The sequence below is a fragment of the Martes martes genome (genome assembly GCF_963455335.1).
Source record: "Martes martes genome assembly, chromosome: 7".
NCBI classification, from domain to species: domain Eukaryota; kingdom Metazoa; phylum Chordata; class Mammalia; order Carnivora; family Mustelidae; genus Martes; species Martes martes.
In genome coordinates, this window is record NC_137894.1 from 103268260 (window position 1) to 103293978 (window position 25719).

General features: G+C 41.5%; 1 protein-coding gene across 2 annotated transcripts in view; it reads right to left on the reverse strand.

Annotated features, from left to right (window-relative positions):
• Positions 1-1809: 1809 nt before the first annotated feature.
• The window catches only part of CCDC198 (coiled-coil domain containing 198), a 29873-nt gene continuing 5963 nt past the window's right edge, over positions 1810-25719 (reverse strand). The window contains exons 3-6 of one of the 2 annotated variants that reach the window (XM_080809500.1): positions 12488-12574; positions 10991-11089; positions 10031-10178; positions 1810-2066 (exon numbers count right to left, since the gene is read on the reverse strand). In XM_080809500.1, the coding sequence (XP_080665626.1) occupies positions 1837-2066; positions 10031-10178; positions 10991-11089; positions 12488-12574 (564 nt within the window). In that variant the 3' untranslated portion in view covers positions 1810-1836. Of the gene's footprint in view, positions 2067-10030; positions 10179-10990; positions 11093-12487; positions 12575-25719 lie in introns of both variants that reach the window. The other variant, XM_080809499.1, reaches the window with a different exon arrangement.

A 25719-nucleotide genomic window follows, 5' to 3' on the forward strand; every position in this document is an offset into this window, starting at 1 on the left:
AATGCTTAATTCATGCCCTCCATTTAGATGTATAAATTCCAAAAGCTTTGGGGAAAAAAAAATTCCTTTTTTTTTTTTTCCAACTATATCATCGACCTTGTATGTCTGTGAATCTCGAGAAATGATGGAGATGAGAATGACAACCGTGTAGCTGGGGAGAAACAAGCATCTCTCTAATTGCCGTGTTAACCCAACGCAGAAATTAATGAATTCAACAAATATTTAATGATAAACTCTGTGCTAGATGTTGTGCTAGGAAGTGGTGGTCTCATAGGGGGGAGACGCAGTCCATACCCTGATGGAGCTCGCAGTGCAGGGAGGCAAGAGAAGGGGTATCATCCAATCTCAAGTCACAGCCCAGAGTGACCAAGACATGTTTAGGCTCCCACTCTCTTCCAGAGAAATCTTCATGTGTGAGGATATGATGGCTGGGTTGGACTCGTTTCTCCTCTCTGAGATCCTACTTTTTCAAGACTGGCTGGTCAAGCAACTTGTGCATTCTTTTGCAGGAAACGTGATTCTCACTGACCAGAGACAAGTTGAAAGTGGGAGCAGAGATGCCCAGGGATGACCTAAGTGCCTTCTGTCCTCACAAGAACATGAACGTTTGTCCCGTAACCCAGCAGGCTTTTTAGTGACTGGTCTGAATGTGCCGAATGTTAAATTTGAGTGGTGTTTCCCTATTTTTTTTCTTTTTAGATGTTTCCTACAGAAGGCTTAAATGGATGTTTTCATTTTGCTTTGTTTTAAAGTTTCACTAAATTTTTAGAAGCTTCTGAATGGCTTTAAAGTATTTTTAGATTATGCTAAGAGTGGAGCCTAATTTTACACCAAAGAAGTTCTTAAAACTTTCTAAAAAATCTGATTTTTGTTAATAGAGTCACTTTGGGACTGAAGATTTTCTAAGATTCTTTATAGTTTTAAAGAGTCCTAAGATCTACATCATAATCTAAAAGATCCTTATTTACTTTGAAATTTCATACACCCTGACCTTCCACACTTGACCCTATTCTAACTCTTTCCTGCAGCCTTTGTTATAACAAGCCACTAACTCCCAAGGAGTGACTTCCATGAGCTTAGTGTCTACTGTAGTATTACTGTGACTTTTTAAAAACTCATTTTTATTTGTATCAAATCTACTTTTCTATCTATTTGTTTTAGAAGACCTAATTTGCTTTTTGAAAGTATGATATGGAGTCTAGTCTCAAAGGTGAACTTCAACAGACCATGCTTTCCAGTTCTTACCCTGGGTAGCCCTCTCTTTCATGGATGGTGACCTGGTCTGTGACTTGCTTTAACAAAGAGGATGTGGTGAGAGTGGTGGGGAGACCATTCCGATTTGAGGGTTTAAGAGAACTGGCGGGTCTGTTTCCTCTTCTTGGAGCATTTGCGATGGGGAGTTCTGGGCTGATATAAAATAAATTCACTACCCTGATGGAGAGACCACTCAGAGAACCCACATAAAGGGGCTCTGAGACTACAGGGGGAGGGGGTCAGGTCCAGCTGCCTCCTCGTCCCAGTTGAACCTCCAAATGACTCTGGTCTAGCTGCCATCTGACTTTCACTATGGAAAAGATCACATGAGAGACCAGCAGAACCACCCAGCTGAGCCCCACAAGCCACAGAAAAGAGGGACGATCAAATACCCTAAGTTTTGAGGTAGTTATGCAGCATAGTTAATAATATAGGACAAATCTGTTAACTGTAAGACTCCAAAAGAAAAGACAGTGAATTGGGTTCCTCCAAATAATTCATACAACTAACCTGAAGAACATCTATAGGGATACAAACTTTCAGTGCACTCAGTTTCTAGGCTGGTGAATAGTATTTTTATTCTCAATCAAAAAACTCATCAAAAAGTGGGATTCTTTCTGTCCTGGTCCTCACCAGCGCTTGTGGTTTCTTCTCGTTTTTTCTCAACTCCTCTGAGTCAGAGCTAGAACTGTCCCAGAGAAGCTGGGCCTGTGCCTCTTGTTCACGGAGCCACGTTTCCATTTTGCCAATTTTCTGAGGACAACAGTCATTCCTTGCTTGGTGTTCTCCCAAATCTTCATTCTGGGAATTTCCTACAAAAAATTTAAAGTTTAAATATTTTTTTTTCTCTTAACAGTAAATATATCATACACACACACACATATATAAACTCAAATATATAAATGAGTTCAACTTTATATATATATATATATATATATATATATATATATATATATGGCTCCATAAGCATTAAAAATGTTTTTCTTGTTATTTTAAATTTTTAAAAATCTTCTGAAAGTCACAAGAACAACACTATACATACCTATATATCCCAACTCACTGACAACATTTTGTCACACTATTGCCTTCATTTTATACACACATGCACACACCCATGGTTTTCAGCTGAGCTATTTGAGAATTAGTTGTAGTTACCCACCCCCCCACAAATACAGCACCACAAATCTAAGAGCAATGGCCCTTTTCCTGCTTAACTACAATACTTCAAAATTTAACGTTGATATATTACTGTTTTCTAATATATGGTCCACATTCTAATATTCATGATTGCCCCAGTGATGCTTTTTATAGCTGCTTTTTATTTGCCTGTTTGTGTTTTATTTTTTTGATCCAGGATCCAATCTAGGATTACATATTGCATAATCTTCCCTATCTCTTTTCTTTTTTCTCTTCTTTCTCTCCCTCCTCCCCACTCCTCCTTCTCTCTCTCTCCCTCATTCTCACTCTTGATCCCTCCCTTCTCCTTCCTCCAACCCCCTCCATTCATTGTCTTCTTCTTTTTCCCTAACACTGATATTTTTAGAGAATCCAGACTGGACGCCTGGGTCAGTTAAGTCAGTCAGTTAAGTCAGTTAAGCGGTGCCTTTGGCTCAGGGCATGATCTCAGGGTCCTGGGATCGAGTCCCATATCAGGTTCTCTGCTTAGTGGGGAGCCTGCTTCCCCCTTTCCCTCTGCCTGCTACTCCCTCTGCTTGTACTCTTTCTTTCTCTGTGTGTCAAATAAATAAAATCTTAAAATAATAATAATAATAATCCAGATCAATTGTTTTACAGAATGGCCCTAAATCTGGTTTGTCTGTTTGTGATTAAGGTTAAGCATTTTTGGCAAGAGTATTGCACAGGTGATGTTACCTAGTGCTATTTATTGAACAATTACTATGTGCTAGGTGCATGATACACAATTTTTCTGACCTTTACATCTGCTCTCACATATTAGAATTGCCTGTGAAGGCTTTTAGAAATGCAAATGCTTGGGCTACACCCCAGACTTATAGAACTAAGAAGTTCAAAGGATCATGCATTTTATTTTACTTTCCAGGAGAGATTTAGTCGTTTATTTTTTGGCATAGGATCTTATGTCTGTAGCTTTTTATTCAAGCTGCACCCAGTGCCCTTTTAAAATTCACTTCAGGGAGCACCTGTGTGGCTCAGTCAGTTACGTGTCCAACTCTTGATTTCATGTCAGGTCATGATCTCGGGGTCATAGGATCAAGCCCCAGGTCTGGCTCCATGCTCAGCGGGGAGTCTGCTTGAGATTCTCTCTTTCTCTTCCTCTCTCTCTACCTCTCCTTGCCTGGCTCATGTTCTCTCTCTCTCTTTCTCCCCCACAAATAAATAAATAAATCTTTAAAAAATTAATAAAATGCACTTCAGAACAACAGGTGCCTTACTCAAGCAAGCCTGGACTTTAACAAAACAAAAGCAATGGCCACTTCTGAGCTAGGAAAATCATCCTGGGTCAAAACCCATAATGTTCCCTCCATTCAGTTGAACCAGCCATAATATTTGGATGTCATCTTAAGGATAATTGTTTATTGAATCTTATGGAATATTTTATTTAAGCCCTTGATAGCTGACATTACATACTGTTACAGGAGAAAATCAAACATCTCAGTGTGAGCATTTCTGCCTTGTGATTTATTAGTTTCCTTTCTGCCTCAGTAAGGGGTTACCCTCTTCCCCTCCTTGAATGTTATTATAATTATTGTTATTGTCCGTGCACATAGTAGTGACCAAAAACCATAATTGATTCATGTCTGCAACCCCAAGCTCTCTCCTGAGCTACAATACACTTTTTTTTTTTTTTTTTTGGTACAGCTGGACGTTTCCATTTTTACCTCCTGGCAACATGACCGACTCACCTTTTCTTTCTCTTCAAACCCGTGTTTTCTCCCAGTTACTCTAATTCAGCAAATTGTTCCAGCTTTGCCCCAATGTCTGCCTAGTTCTTCAAGAGTAACCCAAGAAGCCTTCTGGTCTTCTTGCTCTTTCCACACACCCACATCCAGTCCATCACCGAGCTCTGCAAATCCTCTCTCTTAAATATCTCACATCCGGCTCCTCTTCCATCACCCTCTCTCCTGGTCCAAGCACCATCTCTCACATGCACTTCTATTATGTCTGTATCACTTGTCTCCCCACATTCTCTTGCATTCTCCTCTCATCCATCTTCCACGGGGTAGGCAGAGTGATGCTTCAAAATGTAAGCCTGACTGTGTGGTTCCCCTGACCTTTCAATGGCTTCCCATTGATCTTAAATTCAAGTTCAAAGTTATTATTTGACACAACTTGTAAGACCCTGTGTGCCTCCGGAGCCATCTCTGATCACTACTTGAATTTCTCTTTCCCACCCAGTGTCTAGAATCTGCCAGGTTCCTTCCCACTCAAGAGCTTTTGCATGTACTGTGACCATTAATAGTTCTGAATGTTCTAGCACCTTGATCCTCACAGTTACATGGATCCCTATCGCCTTTGTCCAGCTACTTCCTGTGTCAGCCTAAATATCACTCCCTCATGGAAACCTTCCAACTCTCTCAGATGGTGAGCTCTCCCAGCTATACTGTCATCGAACTTCTCCTTGTTCATTTTATGCACCATTGCAAAGCCAAGAACCACATTTATGAATACATGCGTGAACCAGTGAGCCATCAGAGAATTTGGGGAGGCGAGAAGTATTGGTAACTGGGACTGGGAAAGACCAGGCGGTGTAATCATCTCTGCTTTGCAAACGAGCCAAGAACTACTAGAAGCATCATTCAGACTGGAAACAGCAATTTTCTGCTGACTAGAGGCAGGAGCTTTGAAACAGGAAGAGAATATTTGTTGATGGTGAGACCTAATGCAATATTAATAATAGCTTAAGTCCCACACCACTCTTGATGTTATGATAATGCAGGCCTAAAGTTAGTGCGTGAGACCAAGTTCACATGTTGAATTTTATCCTTGAGTATCTCTTAAATCATTCATAAAATATTATATACATAGTTCTGTATACATAGCATTAAAGTTTAAGAACTTCTCAGCTAGATGTCTTTTTACTTGTTGCATTTTGATAAAACCCTGCTTGATTCTCTGGGGTTGCTAGACTTCAGGAAAAACAAAAAGAAAAATACATTTAAAAACCTAAATGGGGGGGAGGGGCGCCTGGGTGGCTCAGTGGGTTAAAGCCTCTGCCTTTGGCTCAGGTCATGATCCCAGGGTTCTGGGATCGAGCCCCACATCAGGCTCTCTGCTCAGCAGGGAGCCTGCTTCCTCCTCTCTCTCTGCCTGCCTCTCTGCCTACTTGCGATCTCTGTCAAATAAGTAAATAAAATCTTAAAAAAAAAAACCCAAAACCTAAATGGGTTTTGGGTGAGCAAAGGAGAATGTGTCCAACTTCAAAATGAATCTGGGAAGGGAGAAAAGCAACAGAGGCCAGTGAGGGGAAAATAGGGAGTGATTTTAGGTAGTATAAGGATTCGCTAAAGCATTAAAAATGTTTGATGGTTATGTATTTTTTAAGACATAAATGTTTTAGCAAAATGTATCACAATTGCATCAAACTCAAGATTTCACAGTTATTTCATAGACAAGGTTAAATTTAAAACACACACACACACACACACACACACACACACACACACGGGGTGCCTAGGTGGCTCAGTGGGTTAAGCCTCTGCCTTCGGCTCGGGTCATGATCTCAGGGTCCTGGGATTGAGCCCCGCTTCGGGCTCTCTGCTCAGTGGGGAGCCTGCTTCCTCCTCTCTCTCTGCCTGCCTCTCTGCCTACTTGTGATCTCTCTGTCAAATAAATAAAATCTTTAAACACACACACACACACACACACACACACACACACACACACACCCTCAGGATACTTTAAAGAAAATACTAAGCAGATAAAGGTGCCAGTCGCCTGATAAGACCAGAATTGTGAAGGTGACAATGTTTTGAAGGGGCCACCTTCCCTGAAGTAGATAGTTATTTTCACTATAAGACCTCAGTTCCATCCTTCTTCTGTTGTCTGTATTTCCATGCATGGGTTTGGCGCCTTACATTTAAATGCACTTTTATACATATTGGATTAATTTTTCCATAAACCCTACATGGTAGACAAGTCTTTATTCTGTTTTACAGATGTGGAGACTGAAGCTCAGAGAGGGTAAGAAGTTAAGTAAGTGGAGTTTAGTTAAAAATCTCTGTCTCTATACAGAATAAAGCTGTCTAGACAAATATATAGCTAATGTTTATGGAGAGGCTACTGTGTACCAGGCACTGTTCTAGAAACAAAAAGAGGCCCCTGCTCCCATGGAGTTTACATTTAGAAATGTATTTCTTGGGGCTCAAAGGAAGAACTTTGATTTCAAGTTCACTGCTTTTTCTATCCACTACCCTGGATTAGATCATGGCTTTTGGAAAAAGCAGGAATCACACAGATGTGTTAAATCTCATGAAATAGTCCACCCGAAGAACAATGTTTGCTTTGTGTAAGTTAGGAACAAGTGAGCCATCCCCTAAGTTGTAAGTAATTTATTGCATAAGTTATATGTAATTATTATAGAATTATACAAGTCATGTGTAATTCATTATATAAATAGATACGAAATGTATTTAAAGTGTGTAAATGTAAGATATATGTAAAATTTCATTTTAAACAGGCAGCATTAAACAAAGACCGACCTTTATCTCATAAGAGACCTGTAACTCTCATCCCACCTTCCCAAAGAGGGAACAAGAATGGGCAAATATAGCATTCTGTAAGAGGATGTGGGTACAGTAGAATCTTAATGACCACAACTGGACTAGCAGAAAGCTCCTGTAAATCTATGATCTTGACTTTGTTCCACTTTCAGGAGAAAGCAAAACGAACTAAAAAGAATGAAAGGAAAGATGCTACCTGGGAGTAAGCACAAGGAGTCAGTGCTCGAGCACATGCCTATCGTGGTGGTGAAGTCTAGGCTGGGCAGAGGGGCTGCCTGCTCTTGGCAGATAAGGTTAGGAGTCATTCCCCTCTACTGGCAGACTTTGTTGAGGCTGTCCTGGACAGAGCTCCAAGTCCCTGGATTCATGATGAGGGTATAGAAGGGGGTGGGGATGGTGGAGCAGACCTTTGAAGTTCGAAAGACCGGGCCTTGAATTCTGGCTCTGTCACATGACAGCCAGGAGTAACTCCTTCTGTTCCTGCTATGTGAGGATTTAAGAACAACAATGTATGTTGTCTCATGGCAAGCACTCGACAGACCTCAACCAGAGGGGTGCCTGGGTAGCTCAGCTGGTTAAGCATCCAGCTCTTGGTTTCAGCTCAGGTCACGATCTCAGGGTTGTGAGATCGAGCCCCACGTCTGGCTCCACACTCAGCACCGAGCCTGCTTGAGATTCTCCCTCTCCCTCCCCCCTCCCCCGACTCATGTGCTCTCTCCTGCTAAAATAAATAAATAAATACATCTTTATACCTTAACTAGAACAAAATGAAGAGGCTTTAAAAAGCCTCAGACATTCAGAGAACCCTCTTTTCCTCGTGCCACCACCCTTCCTGGGCCCCTCCAGATCTGGGGCATCTTCCAAAGATTTTTACCAATGTTGATTTTTCTTGGCTTGCCTTCAAGCAATGACTCTGGGTATCTAACTTCAGCTGAGACACGTTTTGGGGGGTTGTTTTGGCAATATGTTCTAAATTGTAAAAGCTGTTTATCTATGTGCCCACATAGCATATTTCATTCTGGCCCGGGGAGTATATAGGTTCAATAGATTCCCCAAGTAGATTTTCAGTTATTCAGCCTTTTGTATTTAATTAAGCATCCTGTTCTTTGGAGCAGGAGTGGTGTGTCTTTCAGCTGGTAACGTGGCCTCTTAGAAGCTCAGTACCTCCAGAGACACAGCCGGGATTTCTGTGGATCTCTCCATGGTCAGTCCTACTGACAAGGGATGTGGCTCACAGCACTGCCCACCATGTGCATGACCAATATCATGTATTCATAGGGTGGGTTTGCCCAGGGGGAAGACGGACAGGGCAAACGTAATGGGGCTTTAACTGGTGGGAGCACACAGCACAGAGGCTGTGAACAGGTATCTGTCGGAAGTCCCTGAGCAGTCTGGCCTGGTTGGAGGCGACGTCAGGCACAGGAATGGCTGCAGAGACAGCCACAAAGGTGGGCCAAGAGTAGATCCTGAAGGCTCAGAGTACCAGGGTGAAGAGCTGATTTTTTAAATTTTTATTTACTTAGTTATTAGAGCAGAGAGGGGTAAAGGGAGAGGGAGAGAGAGAGAAGCTAAAGCAACCTCTAACCCTGTGTGGAGCCCTCCGCAGGGCTCTATCTCACGACCCTGAGATCATGACCCGCGTGGAAATCCAGAGTCTGATGCTTAACTGACTGCGCCACCCTGGGGCCTCCAGGGTGAGGAGTTTAGACTGTCCTCAGGCTGATGGAGGCTCACTGAGGATTTTTATTTTTTTAGGATTTTATTTATTTATTTGAGGGAGAGAGAGAGAGAGCCTGAGCCAGGGGAGGGGTAGAGGGAGAAACAGACTCCCCGCTGAGCAGAGATCCTAACATGGGGCTCCATTCCAGGACCCTGGGATCGTGACCTGAGCGGAAGGCAGACGCTTAACCGACCCGAGCCACCCAGGTGCCCCTCACTGAGGATTTTTTTAAGCAGAATATGATATGGTCACATTGGCATTTTATAAGATTACTTGGCTCTTAGCACTGTGCTTCTGAAACGACTGTGTATGAGAATCACCGGGCATCTTAATAAAATGTGTATCCTGATTCAGGAGGTCCAGAGTGTGGCCTGAAATTCTGCATTTCTAATAAACTCCCAGGTGACGCAGATGCTGCTGGTCTGCGGCCAATACTTTGATGACCAAGTAGAGCCGTGTTTCTTAAACTTAAGGGGTATCAGAAGCACCTAAGGGGGTGTTAAACCCAGATGGCTGGCCTCTGCCCCTACATTTTCTGATTCTGTCACTCTGGCTGGGACTCATCTACTCTGTGGGTGATGCTGGTGCCGGTGGCCTGGGCTTGTACCGAGTGCCATCAGGACGGAGGGTTGGTGGAGGAAAGGGAAGATTTGAGGGAGGAACACAGGAGTTGGGAGGCTGGAGCAATAGCCCTGGTGTGACGCGATACCCTGTGGGTGGCATTGGGAATGTGGGAAAGCTAAGAGTTCAGTGCCACGTGACATCCACAGGACTTTGGGACCTTCCGGCTGAAAAGAGGGAGAGGAGGAAAGCTGGAAAGGTCCCAGGTCTCTGGCCTTAGTGGCCCTGAAAGTAGAGAGCTCACCCACTGAGCAGGGGCAAGCGGGGGTGGGCTTCAGTTTTCAATGCTCCAAATGAGCCTCTGAGGGCTGCAGGGAAAAAGCAGGGTGGGGGAGGGTGTCTGCAGGCAGCAGACTGGCTGATACCAGTTTGCTATTCAATAGAAGTCCCCCTGCTTCATTCCTTTAACCACAAGCTGAGAGGCTCTTTTGCCTCTTCTCTTCCTAGGGATGGAGCCAGGATGGCCACAATGCATGTGAAGCCCCGGAAACCACTAAAAAGAGACATCTTCTAACAGTGTTTGAGCTTCTGTCTTTTCCTCCCAGCTGCCCCAAATTGCACGACACAGCGTGTGATCCCTACTTTCCAGGAAGTACAATATCAGCAGAAACCCAAGGCTACTTGCTGTCCATCCACCATCTCTCCCCCTTCCCCCACCCCTGACAGAAGTTTATTTGATGACATTTTAAAAACACTTGAAATATTTTATTTTGCTAAAATAATTTACATGACTGACCTGGACTTCTTCTGTTTAAGGTTTCATCCGGCAACAAGGTTGGAAGGTCCCTGTCATCATTTCTTGGGACGCTTTGAAGGATTTTCTTGGCTTTATGGTCCCTCCGTTTTTGCTTATTACTTCTTGCCTCCCTGGGAAGACTTTTCTTCTGAAAATGATCAGCTGTCATGGATTAGTGTTCTCCCCCTGAGCTCCTGTCACCAAGAATAGGTCACCAGACCAGCCACTTTGCAAGTCGTGTGCTTATGTGTACTCTGGTCCCCTAACCAGACATAGTTTTCTTTTTCCTATTAGAGGGTATAGAAATTTCTCTATGCACAGTCTAGTTAGGAGAGAGTCTCAAAAAGGCATGGCTTGATTTAAGAGGAGGACTGTTGTAAAACATTTGTTGGTAGGCCACTGACCTGGGATTGTAGAAGACAGTGATTTTAGGCTTAAATATGAGAGTGAGGAATTTGGAATATGACAATTCCAGGAGACATTACTGTAAAGGGGTCTGTTACAAGAGCTGGTTCTTGTAGGATAACCCCACGGTATGGATTATGGAGGATGCCTAGGTATCAAGATAAAGACCGACTCACCACCTTCTATTTTCCTGAACCAAGACAAGCAATCTAACCTCATTTTTCTGCTGGAACCAGAATGTCATGAGAGCAATTTGTGGCCGGGGTGGGGGGGTTGGGGAGGGGAGGAAGGAAAGAAAGAAAAAACAGAGAGACTTGGGACAAAGATTCATCCTTGAGACTCAAAACAAAGAAAAGCCTCAAAAGGCTCGGTGGCAGAAGGGATCTTCCCGATGCTTCCCAGCTCTAGTAGTTGAGGCTTCGGTGCCAATGACCAAATTTAAAATGCTAAGTAAAGCCCGGGGACTGGATGCTAAGCCATTCGAGTGCGAAGGCAGTGATTATGTGGAGTAAACGTGGTGAATATGCCAGCATTCTTCTCTCTTCTCATACTTACCTCTTGTCTGTTACGGTTCATTTCCAGCATTCGCATCTTATGTAAATATTGTCTCTTCCTGGGAGTGTACCCTGGAGTTTGCATCTTCTTTTCCAGTTCCTGCTGGGAAAGATGACACACTCGTTAGAATGGGGTAATTTGTTACTGACTCTGCAATCCACAACTTGTGATTATTCTTTCTTTTTCTTCTTCTTCTTTTTTTTTGCTTTTTGGACCAAAGTGAGATCTTAATCAGCCATCAGTTATAATCCGTAGAGATCTCTTGTCAAAGAGATGTCAAAGGTAGATCATTGTAGTTCCCCACTGAGTCCTTTGTGTCGCTATCAGTGAATGGAGATTCGCTGTGTGTATAATGTAGTTTTTAAGGTTCGTGTAGGGTTTTGCAAACCGTAAGTGGAACTATGTTTCCGCATCTCATTTTGATGAACTATCGCTTACCCTGTCAATAGATGCTCATTACTGTCTCCCCAGAGACGTGTTCTGGTTGGGTAAGATTGGCCTCTTTCTTCCTGCCTCTTCCGCCATCGTCTGGCTATGACATCAGAGGGGAGCCACAGAATAGCTAATGGAACCCATTTCTATAGCCCGGACCCCCATATACCAATATAAGCCCTGGTATATTAGGAAGTCGATTATTTGCGACTTTGGAGATCTCCCCCAGTGCATCACAAACTCCAGGGGGACAGTGAAGACAGTTATTAAGGGCAGCCAGTGGTGAAAACACCCTTGTTTGTTACTTGCTGTGGACAGGTGAGGGAAGGGTACGGCAGTCAGATGTGCTCAGTGATACCCTTTTGCTGCCCTGGGGACAGGGACTGTGTTGGCAGTTGCGAGCCTCCTGAGGGGACATTCTCTACAGTGCTGCCAGCGTCACAAACCTGGCCTTGACATCTTTTACCAAATCAGTCAGCTGTGCGGCAGCGCCTAGCTGGCTGGCGCCAAAATGAATCAGGAGTGGAAAGCGTTGAAAATCTACTACCTCCCGTTTTCATGTCTGCACCAGGGGAGTCTGCTCAGCAGAATATGACAAATGAACAAAAGGGGAAAGCTCTTCAGAAGACCTTTCCCAAGGATTCTTTTTTGGTGAGGTTATGGTAAATAAGTTAGGAACACCTCATAGAAATGATTTGCCCTAAAAACTGAGAATGAAGAGAAAGGTTTCACCGGAGGAGAAGAATAAAAAGAAAGAGTTCCACTAGATTTTTCATAAATTTGAACACTTCTAGAATTAGCGATGTCCAAGGGAAACTCCTCTCTCTTACCTGCATCTCCCTGTTTTCACTAGGAAGTGGAGAAGGGCCCAGAGTTTACCTCAGAGACGAGAGTATTTGCCAGTTGGAGGCAGGCCCCGGAGAGAACGTATAGCTTTGGGAGGTCCTAACTCTGAATGACCTCATGGTTAGATTTGTCTTTGAGGTCTTCTGTGCAAGGAGTATATGAAAAGGAGAGCCCACCTGCCCCCACTACCCACCCCCTCCAGCGAGGGCTGCCGTTCACCTTTGCTTTGTGAGTTGTTCTGGCTTCTTGCTTGCTCAGGAGCGTTTCAGAAGTAATTACTTGTGGCAGGTCAATGGGTTCAAGCCTCTAGAAGTCCAACATTTAGAGCATTCAGCATTCCTCATGCCATGAGATGATGAAACATAAAAGCCAGACATTAAACTATCTTAATGCTTTGCAAAAGCAGCACTTACTCCTGAGAGCACATAGGGACAGCAATTTCAACAGGATTATGGTCATATCTATGCAAAAGACTTTTCAACTTATCTGGGTTCTTTATTGTCCTATTACTTTGTTGTCAGTAACTTCTTGATCTAAATACATTAGGAATCCTTTTCTGTCAGCATCGAGGGACCAAGTCCAAAGTTATCGAACAACAAGGGTCTTAGAGTATTAGAGATGAAAGAAGCACCAAGAATTTGTTCTATTCATTTCTTAACCACCCCGCTGGACTCTTCTAGTTCTTAGGCGAGTGACCTGTATTTAAGATCTCCAGAGAAGCTGGAGATGACTTAAGAAGTAGGAGGAAAATGAGGAGGACACCAAGTGTAAGCACCACTCCCACCTTAGTTCAATGCTAAAGGCAAATGATGGTTCATTTTGAAATTAATTTTTATTGCAGTCTGATTGGTTGCATTATCAAGGGGTAGACCTGGAGGCCCGCTTGGCTTTCAAGATGACCAGAGTAAAAAGAGAGTGGGGTGGGAGGGTGGGGCAGGGAAATAGATGCTGAGCAGCCAGCGCTCAAGGCAAGCATGACCTGTGCCTCCTGCTACTTCTCTGTAGAACACTTTCCTGGCCTCTGGGCCTGGACCCAAGCTGTTCCAAAGAAAACAACCTGCATTCCTTTCTCCTGACACAACTCAAACCTCGCCGGGCAAGGAAGAAAATGAGGGCAAAGGATTTGGAGACTAGGAGGAGAGACAAAGGGAAAGAACTCATCTTTAGGTTAGATGTGTGCCTGTGCTAGACAATTTGCACTTGTGGTGGGAAGTAATTCCCTGTTCCATTCTCACCTTAGGTGTAGAAAGGAGGGGTTTTAATATGAGAACCGTGCAAGGATGTAATGAGAGGTGATGAGGACTAGTAAGAGAGAGGTTTGTCTGGCTCTCTTCTCTGCTGGGGAAATGGGACCTGCTGGTATAAAGAGGTAGCAGCCGATCAGACCAGAACCTTTGGGGAATAGAGACCAAGGGTAAATAGTTATCCAGGCACCTGTGAGAAGAAGAATTAGCAGTGACCGGAGGGGGTAATCAGGGTCTGAGGGGAGGACAAGGACATGTTTCTGCCACTCCCTGGACTTGGTTCAGGATCTAGTTCTTTCTGGTGATGAGGCCCATGAACCTTTACAGTTGCCCCCGTCTGTCACTCCCAGGGTCAAAAATGTCATCTGGTTCAATCCTCTCATGAACCCTGTGGGTAATTATGATGATCCCTCATTGTTGAGAGGTTAATAGTTGTCCGAGGTTGCACAGATAGAAAATGGCAACTCTAGAATTCAAATTCAGGTTTATCCGTTCCAAATACCATGCACCTTCCTCTTCTGCTTGTTCCTAAACCTGGCTTATCATCAGAATCTCCTGGAATTAAACACACACACACACACACACACACAACCTGGGTTATTCACTGGGGATTGTGATTCAACAGGTCTAGAGTATGTTCTGGGAATGAATATACACACTACATATATATAAATAATAAACTTTAATTTTTAAGGAAGATCAGGTTCATAGCAAAACTGTAAAGTACAGAGAGTTCCCAGATACTTCCTGCCCCCACATGTGCCCAGCCTCCTCCACTATCAACATTCCTTACCAGAGGAGTACATGTGTTACAATGGATAAACCTACATTCACACATAATTAACACTGAAAGTCCATTGTTTAAACTAGGATTCACTCTTGGTGTTGTACAGTCTATGGATTTGGACAAATGTATAATGACATGTATCCACCAATGTAGTATCCTACAGAATAGTTTCATTGCTCTAAAAGTCCTTTGTGTTTTGTCCATTCATCCCTCCCTTCCTCACCTTATCCTCTGGCAACGACTGATCTTTTTACTGTCTCTGTTGTTTTGTCTTCTCTGAAATATCAATATTTTTGGAATCATACAGTATATCGACTTTTCAGATTGGCTTCTTTCACTTAATACACACTTAAATTTTCTCCAGATAGGCGCACCTGTGTGGTTCAGTTGGTGAAGTCTGACTCTGGATTTTGGCTCAGGTCATGATCTTAGGGTGATGAGTTCAAGCCCCATGTTGGGCTCTATGCTCAGCATGGAGTCTGCTTCTCTGTCTCTCTCTGTCTCTCTCTTGGCCTCTCACTCTGCTCATTCTCTCTCTCTCTCTAAAATAAGTAAATAAGTCTTTAAGCTTTCTCCACATATTTTCATAGCTTGGCAGTTAATTTCTTTTTAGTGCTGAATAATATTCTGTGATATGGATGTATCAATATCACAATATCTTCATCCATTCATTTCCTAAGGACATTTGGTTACACCCAAATTTTGGAAATTATGAATAAAGCTGCCACACTCATCCCTGTGCAGGTTTTGTGTGGACATCAATTTTCAATTCATTTGGGCAAATACTAAGACTCACAACTGCTGGGTCGTATGGGAAGAGTATGTTAATTTTATAAGAAGTTCCTGCTGCTCCACATCCTTGCCAACATTGGTGTTGTCAATGTTCTGGATTTTGACGACTCTAATACGTGTATAGTGGTATCTCACTGTTGTTTTAATTTCCGTTTCCCTGATGACATATGATGTTGAACAAATTTTATACGCTTACTAGCCCTCTTTGATCGTCTCTACTTGCCTTCTTACTATCTTGAAATTACCTTCTGCAGAGCAAAAGGTTTTAATTTCAGTGAGGTCCAGCTTCTCAGTTTGTTTTTTTGGAATGTATTTCCAGGGCATTCTGTTGATTTTCTAGGTTGAGGTCCACTGGCTTCCATACTGTGAATAAGTGAATAAAGGAACTACATCAGAGTAGACCACAGAATATTTATTTGTGCTGCATTATTAAAAATTTGAGTCTGAAGACGCCAGCTATTTAAATATTTTCAGCTACTTAAAATAATCTATCTATAAATTCTTAAGGTCGGATTTTTCTTTGAAAATATAAATATATGTTCTTCTATTTTCAGCCTCATTTTAATTAAACCTGTAATTCTCATAAGGGTTAAAGAGTAGGTGTCTTTAAGAACCCTCTCCAGGCAATTTCTTTTTTCGTGGCCTTTCAAAAGAACTGAAGAAGAATCACACTATTCCACCACATAGGGCACTAGATGGCAGCAACTAACATTGCAAGTAGGATCCCTCCCAGAAGTACTTGCACTTGGCCTGAGAAGCACCGCAGAAGAAATGTTGGCTGCTTGGCTTCTCTAAACAAACCAACCAGTCAAATGAAATTGCCCCAGAATTCTGGGTTCATATCAATGTTCCTTTTCCCAGCTTGGGATGCAAACCGCCTCCCTTTATTACCTTCAGAGAGAATACAAGGGAAGGAATGACTGGAGAACTGGTATGGTAGAATGACCTTTTTTTTTTTTTTTTAAATCTCGTGTTATAAAAAATGTATTATCTGTCTAAAGGTTTCTGGGTTATTTGGCTTCTCAAGTGAAACAAACGGTCAGGCCAATCAGTTGAAGTGTCAGCTGGGAAACTCCAAAGACTGGAGATTAGAACAAGCAGAAGTTACTGAGCTTCGTGATAGCCTGAGACAGTTGCTTCTGTGTGGTAGCAGGAAGGGAACGATGGGCAGGAGAAGCTCAAGGAAATTGTAAATTTTGATTGGCTTAATGACTTAAGAATGTATGTCCTTTAAGGGTCTCAGAAGAAGGTAAAGGTGTCCAGGGCAGCCTTGAAGCAAGAAATCATGAGCCCAGGGAGGAATTTTTGATCAAGGCATTGCAATGAGTTCACATTTCAATAACTTTCTTTGCCCCAAACATCTAGCAGTGAAAAATAAAACATAAAGCCAAAAAAGATGTGGTTGGGCTCTAATACAAGATATATATCTCCATGGACCAGAAAACAAACAGAAATACATATTTAGAGGAAGCTGATCCATAAGGCATTTGGGGCTCCTGATGGCAGTGAGTTATTTCTAGAGATTAAAAGGGACCTAAAAATGCTCCATGTAAGATGGCAAACTAGAGCCAGGATCACAACTTGACATGAAGGGCTGAGCTGTTCTCTACCTTTTTACCCAGTACAAGAGAGCTGCATCAAAATGGAAGTTGGAAGATCTGTTTTACAAGCATTATCAGAATGTTGAATATTAAGAATATTAAGCAGCCATAAAAAAGGATGAGATCTTGCCATTTGCTCCAACATGGATAGACCTAGAAAGTATAGCATTAAGTGAAATAAGTCAGGCTGAGAAAGACAAAAACCATGATTTCACTCAAGATATTCAAAATAGGAGGGGAAACCCCCCTGATGTTATTTTAATGGTCAACATTATCTTGCTTAGGCTACAGCCTCCAGTTAGTCAAACACTAATCTAGGTGTCGCTGTGACATTATTTTGTAGAAGTGATTAAAGTCCATAATCATTTAACTTTTATTTTTAAAGATTTTATTTATTTTGAGAGAGAGAGAGAAAGAGGGCACAAAAGCAGGGGGAAGGGCAGAGACAGAGGGAGAGACAGAACCTCAAGCAGACTCCATGCTGAGCATGGAGCCCAACACTGGGCTCGATCTCAGGACCCTGAAATTACTATCCAAGTTGAAATCAAGACTTGGACACTTAACTGACTGGGCCACCCAGGCTCCCCCATAATCATTTGACTTTAAGTCAGGAAGATTATTTTAGATAATCTGGGTGGGCCTGGTTTAATCAGTTGAAAGGTCTTAAGGGCAAAGCTGAGACATCCCTGAAGAACAGAAAATTCTACTTATGTACAGCAGCTTCAGCTGCAGTTGCAGCCTGATCTCCCTGATGTCCTGCCCTGTGGTTTCGGACTTGCCCTGTCAGTCTCCACAATCATGTAAGCCAATTATTTGTAATATGATATGTATATAGATATATATATCTATATACATATCATATATATCTAATATAATATATATCTATATATCATATATAATATATATCATATATATGATATATATACATATATATGATATATATAGATATATATGATATATATAGATATATCTATATCTATATACAGTAGAAGGAGATTATATATATATTACATATATATTATATTATATATATAGATATATGAGATATATATGATATATATCTATATATATCATATATATGATATATATATTATGATATATATATCATATATATAGATATATATGATATATATAGATATATCTATATCTATATATATCATATATCATATATATGATATATCTATATGATATATGATATATCTATATCTATATATATCATATATATGATATATATATCATAATATATATGATATATATCATATATATATCATAATATATATCATAATATATATATCATATATATGATATATATAGATATATATCTATATATCATATATATATCTATATATATATAATATAATATATATATGTAATATATATATAATCTCCTTCTACTGGTTTTGTTTCTCTGGTTGAACACTGACTAATATAGATACCTAGAAATGAACCTAAAAAAAACCTTACACAAATCCCCTGTGGAGAAATTATGAAATGTTATTAAAAGTTCTAAAAGCAAATCAGAGTAAATGGAGATTTACACAAAATGTGTGGTTTAGAAGACCCAGTATTATAAATGTGATGAATTTTCCCCAATTAATTGATGAATGCATTTCAGCCAAAACGTTAGCAAGGTTTTTAATGGACTTGATAAAAAGATTCAAACTTCACATGGAAGAGCAAAGCACCATAAATAACCATAAACAACAAAGATAATTCTGAAAAGGAAAAATAAAATGACTTGCTGTATTAGATATTAAAACTTAAAGATACATAATTAAGACAGTGCGGAATTCCTATGGAGATACACAAATAAACCAATGCAACAGAAGAGAGAGCCTGAAAACAGACTCAGGAAGCTCTGGAAACTGAATATAGGACAGAGGTAACTTTTTAAATCAATGGTCAAAGAAGGATGACTCCATAAAGAGTGTTGGGACAATAAGTTATTCAAATGAAAAAAGTAAAATTAAATTCCAAATTCACATCTGCACACAAATTAATTTCAGACAGATTAAGACCTAAATGTGGGGGAGGAGTCAAGATGGCGGAGAAGTAGCAGGCTGAGACGACATCGGGTAGCAGGAGATCAGCTAGATAGCTTATCTAACCATTGTGAACACCTATAAATCCAACGGGAAATCGAAGAGAAGAAGAGCAACAATCCCAGAAACAGAAAATCGATCACTTTCTGAAAGGTAGGACCTGCGGAGAAGTGAATCCAAAGCAACGGGAAGATAGACCCCGGGGGGAGGGGCCGGCACCCGGCAAGCGGCGGAGCGACGGAGCACAAAACCGGGACTTTTAAAAGTCGGCTCCATTGGGAGACATCGCTCCAGAGGCTAAACTGGGGGGAAACCCAGGCGGGGTCAGCATAACCCCAGGACCCGCGGGGTCACAGAAGGACTGGGGGTGTCTGAGTGCCGCAGAGCTCGCAGGTATTAGAGCGGGGAAGCCGGCTATAGTGACAAAGCCGAGGAGTGAGCTCTAAGCCCAGGGTTACCTTGTGCCGGTCGCAGGCTGGGTGGGCTCGGAGCGCGGCCGGAGGCCGCGGAGACAAAAGCGACCCGGCGCTTTTCTCCAGCTCCAACAATTGACTGCTTTCCTCGAGGCGCGACCGCAAGCCAGGGAGGCGGGGCTATTGGGCGCTTTGCTCTGAGAGCGCACTGAGGAGCGGAACCCCAAGCTCTCGGCTCCTCCGGGCCGAGAGATTGGGAGGCCGCCATCTTCATTCCCGTCCTCCGGAACTCTACGGAAAGCGCTCAGGGAACAAAAGCTCCCGAAAGCGAACCCGAGCGGATTACTTAGCCCGGCCCCTGGCAAGGGCGGTGCAATTCCGCCTGCGGCAAAGACACTTGAGAATCACTACAACAGGCCCCTCCCCCAGAAGATCAACAAGAAACCATCCAAAACCAACTTCAGTCACCAAGAACAGCGGAATTCCACAGCAGGAGAAAGCAAATCCTACCTGGACAAAATGACAAGGCGGAAAAACTCACCTCAAAAAAAAAGAACAAGAGGCCGTACCGAAGGCTGGAGACCTAATCAATACGGACATAGGTAGCATGACAGATCTAGAGTTCAGAATGACGATTCTCAAGGTTCTAGCCGGGCTCGAAAAAGGCATAGAAGATATTAGAGAAACCCTCTCCGGAGAGATAAAAGCCCTTTCTGGAGAAATAAAAGAACTAAAATCTAACCAAGTTGAAATCAAAAAAGCTATTCATGAGGTGCAATCAAAAATGGAAGCTCTCACTGCCAGGATAAATGAGGCAGAAGAAAGAATTAGTGACATAGAAGACCAAATGACAGAGAATAAAGAAGCTGAGCAAAAGAGAGACAAACAACTACTGGAACACGAGGAGAGGATTCGAGAGATAAGTGACACCATAAGACGACACAACATTAGAATAATTGGGATTCCAGAAGAAGAAGAAAGAGAGAGGGGAGCAGAAGGTATATTGGAGACAATTATTGGAGAGAATTTCCCTAATATGGCAAAGGGAACAAACATCAAAATCCAGGAGATGCTAAGAACGCCCCTCAAAATCAATAAAAATAGGTCCACACCTCGTCACCTGATAGTAAAATTTACAAGTCTTAGCGACAAAGAGAAAATCCTGAAAGCAGCCCGGGAAAAGAAGTCTGTAACATACAAGGGTAAAAACATTAGATTGGCAGCAGACCTATCCACAGAGACCTGGCAGGCCAGAAAGAACTGGCATGATATATTCAGAGCACTAAACGAGAAAAACATGCAGCCAAGAATACTATATCCGGCTAGGCTATCATTGAAAATAGAAGGAGAGATAAAGAGCTTCCAGGACAAACAAAAGCTGAAAGAATTTGCAAACACCAAACCAGCTCTACAGGAAATATTGAAAGGGGTCCTCTAAGCAAAGAGAGACCCTAAAAGTAGTAGATCAGAAAGAAACAGAAACAATATACAGTAACAATCATCTTACAGGCAATACAATGGCACTAAATTCATATCTCTCAATAGTTACCCTGAATGTTAATGGGCTAAATGCCCCAATCAAAAGACACAGGGTATCAGAATGGATAAAAAAACAAAACCCATCCATATGCTGCCTACAAGAAACTCATTTTAGACCCGAAGACACCTCCAGATTTAAAGTGAGGGGGTGGAAAACAATGTACCATGCTAATGGACATCAGAAGAAAGCTGGGGTGGCAATCCTTATATCAGATCAATTAGATTTTAAGCCAAAGACTATAATAAGAGATGAGGAAGGACACTATATCATACTCAAAGGGTCTGTCCAACAAGAAGATCTAACAATCTTAAATATCTATGCCCCTAACATGGGAGCAGCCAACTATATAAACCAATTAGTAACAAAATCAAAGAAATACATCGACAGTAATACAATAATAGCAGGGGACTTTAACACTCCCCTCACTGAAATGGACAGATCATCTAAGCAAAAGATCAACAAGGAAATAAAGGCCTTAAATGACACACTGGACCAGATGGACATCACAGATATATTCAGAACATTCCATCCCAAAGCAACAGAATATACATTCTTCTCTAGTGCACATGGAACATTCTCCAGAATAGACCACATCCTGGGTCATAAATCAGGTCTCAATCGGTACCAAAAGATCGAGATCATTCCCTGCATATTTTCAGACCACAATGCTCTGAAGCTCGAACTCAATCACAAGAGGAAATTTGGAAAGAACGCAAATACATGGAGACTAAACAGCATCCTTCTAAAAAATGAATGGGTCAACCAGGAAATTAAAGAAGAATTGAAAAAATTCATGGAAACAAATGATAATGAAAACACAACAGTTCAAAATCTGTGGGACACAACAAAGGCAGTCCTGAGAGGAAAATATATAGCAGTGCAAGCCTTTCTCAAGAAACAAGAAAGGTCTCAAATACACAACCTAACCCTACACCTAAAGGAGCTGGAGAGAGAACAACAAAGAAAGCCTAAACCCAGCAGGAGAAGAGAAATCATAAAGACCAGAGCAGAAATCAATGAAATAGAAACTAAAAAAACAATAGAACAAATCAACAAAACTAGGAGCTGGTTCTTTGAAAGAATTAATAAGATTGATAAGCCCCTGGCCAGACTTATCAAAAAGAAAAGAGAAAGGACGCAAATAAATAAAATCATGAATGAAAGAGGAGAGATCACAACCAACACCAAAGAAATACAAACAATTATAAGAACATACTACGAGCAACTCTATGGCAACAAATTTGACAACCTGGAAGAAATGGATACATTTCTAGAGATGTATAAACTACCACAACTGAACCAGGAAGAAATAGATAACCTGAACAGACCCATAACCAGTAAGGAGATTGAAACAGTCATCAAAAATCTCCAAACAAACAAAAGTCCAGGACCAGACGGCTTCCCAGGGGAATTCTACCAAACATTTAAAGAAGAATTAATTCCTATTCTCCTGAAACTGTTCCAAAAAATAGAAATGGAAGGAAAACTTCCAAACTCATTCTATGAGGCCAGCATCACCTTGATCCCAAAACCAGACAAGGATCCCACCAAAAAAGAGAATTACAGACCAATATCCTTGATGAACACAGATGCGAAAATTCTCACCAAAATACTGGCCAATAGGATCCAACAGTACATTAAAAGGATTATTCACCACGACCAAGTGGGATTTATTCCAGGGCTGCAAGGTTGGTTCAACATCCGCAAATCCATCAATGTGATACAATACATTAATAAAAGAAAGAGTAAGAACCATATGATACTCTCAATAGATGCTGAAAAAGCGTTTGACAAAGTGCAGCATCCCTTCCTGATTAAAACTCTTCAAAGTGTAGGGATAGAAGGCACATACCTCAACATTATCAAAGCCATCTATGAAAAACCCACCACAAATATCATTCTCAATGGAGAAAAACTGAAAGCTTTTCCGCTAAGGTCAGGAACACGGCAGGGATGTCCGTTATCACCACTGCTGTTCAATATAGTACTAGAAGTCCTAGCCTCAGCAATCAGACAACAAAAAGAAATTAAAGGCATCCAAATCGGCAAAGAAGAAGTCAAACTATCACTCTTTGCAGATGATATGATACTATATGTGGAAAACCCAAAAGGCTCCACTCCAAAACTGCTAGAACTTATACAGGAATTCAGTAAAGTGTCAGGATATAAAGTCAATGCACAGAAATCAGTTGCATTTCTTTACACTAACAACAAGACAGAAGAAAGAGAAATTGAGGAGTCAGTCCCATTTACCATCGTACCCAAAACCATAAGATACCTAGGAATAAATCTAACCAAAGAGGCAAAGAATCTATACTCAGAAAACTATAAAGTACTCATGAAAGAAATTGAGGAAGACACAAAGAAATGGAAAAATATTCCATGCTCATGGATTGGAAGAACAAATATTGTGAAAATGTCTATTTTACCTAAAGCAATCTACACATTTAATGCAATCCCTATCAAAATCCCATCTATTTTTTTTAAAGAAATAGAACAAATAATCCTAAAATTTATATGGAACCAGAAAAGACCTCGAATAGCCAAAGGAATATTGAAAAAGAAAGCCAAAGTCGGTGGTATCACAATTCCAGACTTCAAGCTCTATTACAAAGCTGTCATCATCAAGACAGTATGGTACTGGCACAAAAACAGACATATGGACCAATGGAACAGAATAGAGAGCCCAGAAATAGACCCTCAACTCTATGGTCAACTAATCTTCGACAAAGCAGGAAAGAATATCCAATGGAAAAAAGACAGCCTCTTCAACAAATGGTGCTGGGAAAATTGGACAGCCACATGCAGAAAAATGAAATTGGACTATTTCCTTACACCACACACGAAAATAGACTCAAAGTGGATGAAGGACCTCAATGTGCGAAAGGAATCTATCAAAATCCTTGAGGAGAATGCAGGCAGCAACCTCTTTGACCTCCACCGCAGCAACTTCTTCCTAGGAACATCGCCAAAGGCGACAGAAGCAAGGGCAAAAATGAACTATTGGGATTTCATCAAGATCAAAAGCTTTTGCACAGCAAAGGAAACAGTTAACAAAACCAAAAGACAACTGACAGAATGGGAGAAGATATTTGCAAACGACATATCAGATAAAGGGCTCGTATCCAAAATCTATAAAGAGCTTATCAAACTCAATACCCAAAGAACAAATAATCCAGTCAAGAAATGGGCAGAGGACATGAACAGACATTTCTGCAAGGAAGACATCCAGATGGCCAACAGACACATGAAAAAATGCTCCACATCACTCGGCATCAGGGAAATACAAATCAAAACCACAATGAGATACCACCTCACACCAGTCAGAATGGCTAAAATTAACAAGTCAAGAAATGACAGATGCTGGCGAGGATGCGGAGAGAGGGGAACCCTCCTACACTGTTGGTGGGAATGCAAGCTGGTGCAACCACTCTGGAAAACAGTGTGGAGGTTCCTCAAAAAACTGAAAATAGAGCTACCCTACGACCCAGCAATTGCACTCCTGGGTATATATCCTAAAGATACAAACGTGGTGCTCCGAAGGGGCACGTGCACCCGAATGTTTATAGCAGCAATGTCCACAATAGCCAAACTGTGGAAAGTGCCTAGATGTCCATCAACAGATGAATGGATAAAGAAGATGTGGTATATATACACAATGGAATACTATGCAGCCATCAAAAGACATGAAATCTTGCCATTTGCGACGACGTGGATGGAACTAGAGGGTATCATGCTTAGCGAAATAAGTCAATCGGAGAAATATAACTATCATATGATCTCTTTGATATGAGGAAGTGGAGATGCAAGGTGGGGGGGTTTGGGGGGAGGTAGGAAAAGAAAAAAATGAAAAGATGGGATTGGGAGGGAGACAAACCATAAAAGACTCAATCTCAAGAAACAGACTGAGGGTTGCGGGGGGGAAGGGGGATGGGAGAGGGTGGTGGGGAAATGGACATTGGGGAGGTTATGTGCTATGATGAGTGCTGTGAAATGTGTAAACCAGACGATTCACAGACCTGTACCCCTGGGGATAAAAATACATTATATGTTTATTAAAATAAAAAAATTTAAAAAAAAAAAAAAAAGACCTAAATGTGAAAAGGCAAATATTATAAATTTCAGAAAGAAATAAAAAAGAGGAGCACCTGGGTGGTTCAATTGATTAAGCGTCTGCTTTCAGCTCAGGTCACGGTCCCTGGGGGTCCTGGGATCAAGCCTTGAGGCAGGCTCCCCGCTCACTGGGGAGTCTGCTTCTCCCTCTGCCCTTCCCCCTGCTTGTGCTAGCTCTCTCTTACTCACTCTCTTAAATAAATAAATAAAATATTTTTTAAAAAGAAATAAAGAAGAATATCTTTATGACCTTGGGGAAAATAAAAATTTCTTAGACAATATACAAGAAATACAAAACATAAACACTAAGATTGAGAAATTTGACATTTGAAGTGGAAATCTTTGTGTCCACACACACATAGGCAAAATGAAAAGGCAAGCCATAGATGGAGAAAAGATATTTGCAACACATGTAACTAACAAAGGGCTAGATCTAAGACACAAAAGCACTCCCACAAATCACAAAGAAACAAATAATTGAAAATGGGCAAAGAGTTAGAAAAGACAAGGAAAGGGAAACGTTTGTGACAAATTATATAATAGTGAAAACAGCACAATGAAGCTGTCCAGGTAGGAACAGCCCTCCTTATCTCTCACCAGCAGGGTTTACACTCATTTTTCCCCCTTTGTATTCATTCGATATTTGTTCAACTCATATTTATTGATCACCTATTACATGCCAGATACTGTTCTAGACACTTAGATACATTAGTGAAGACAAGCGACAAAAATCTCTGCCTGTGTGAAAGACAATATCCTAATACTGGCTGGGAGGTGATGAACAAAATACACAATGAACGTACTGGAAGTGAATTGTTTGGTGTGTTAGAAGTCAATGCTCTGAGGAAAAGAAAAGATAATGGTGGCTGATGGGAACCAGGAGTGCCAGGTTAAGGGTAAGTGACAACTGTCATGAAGT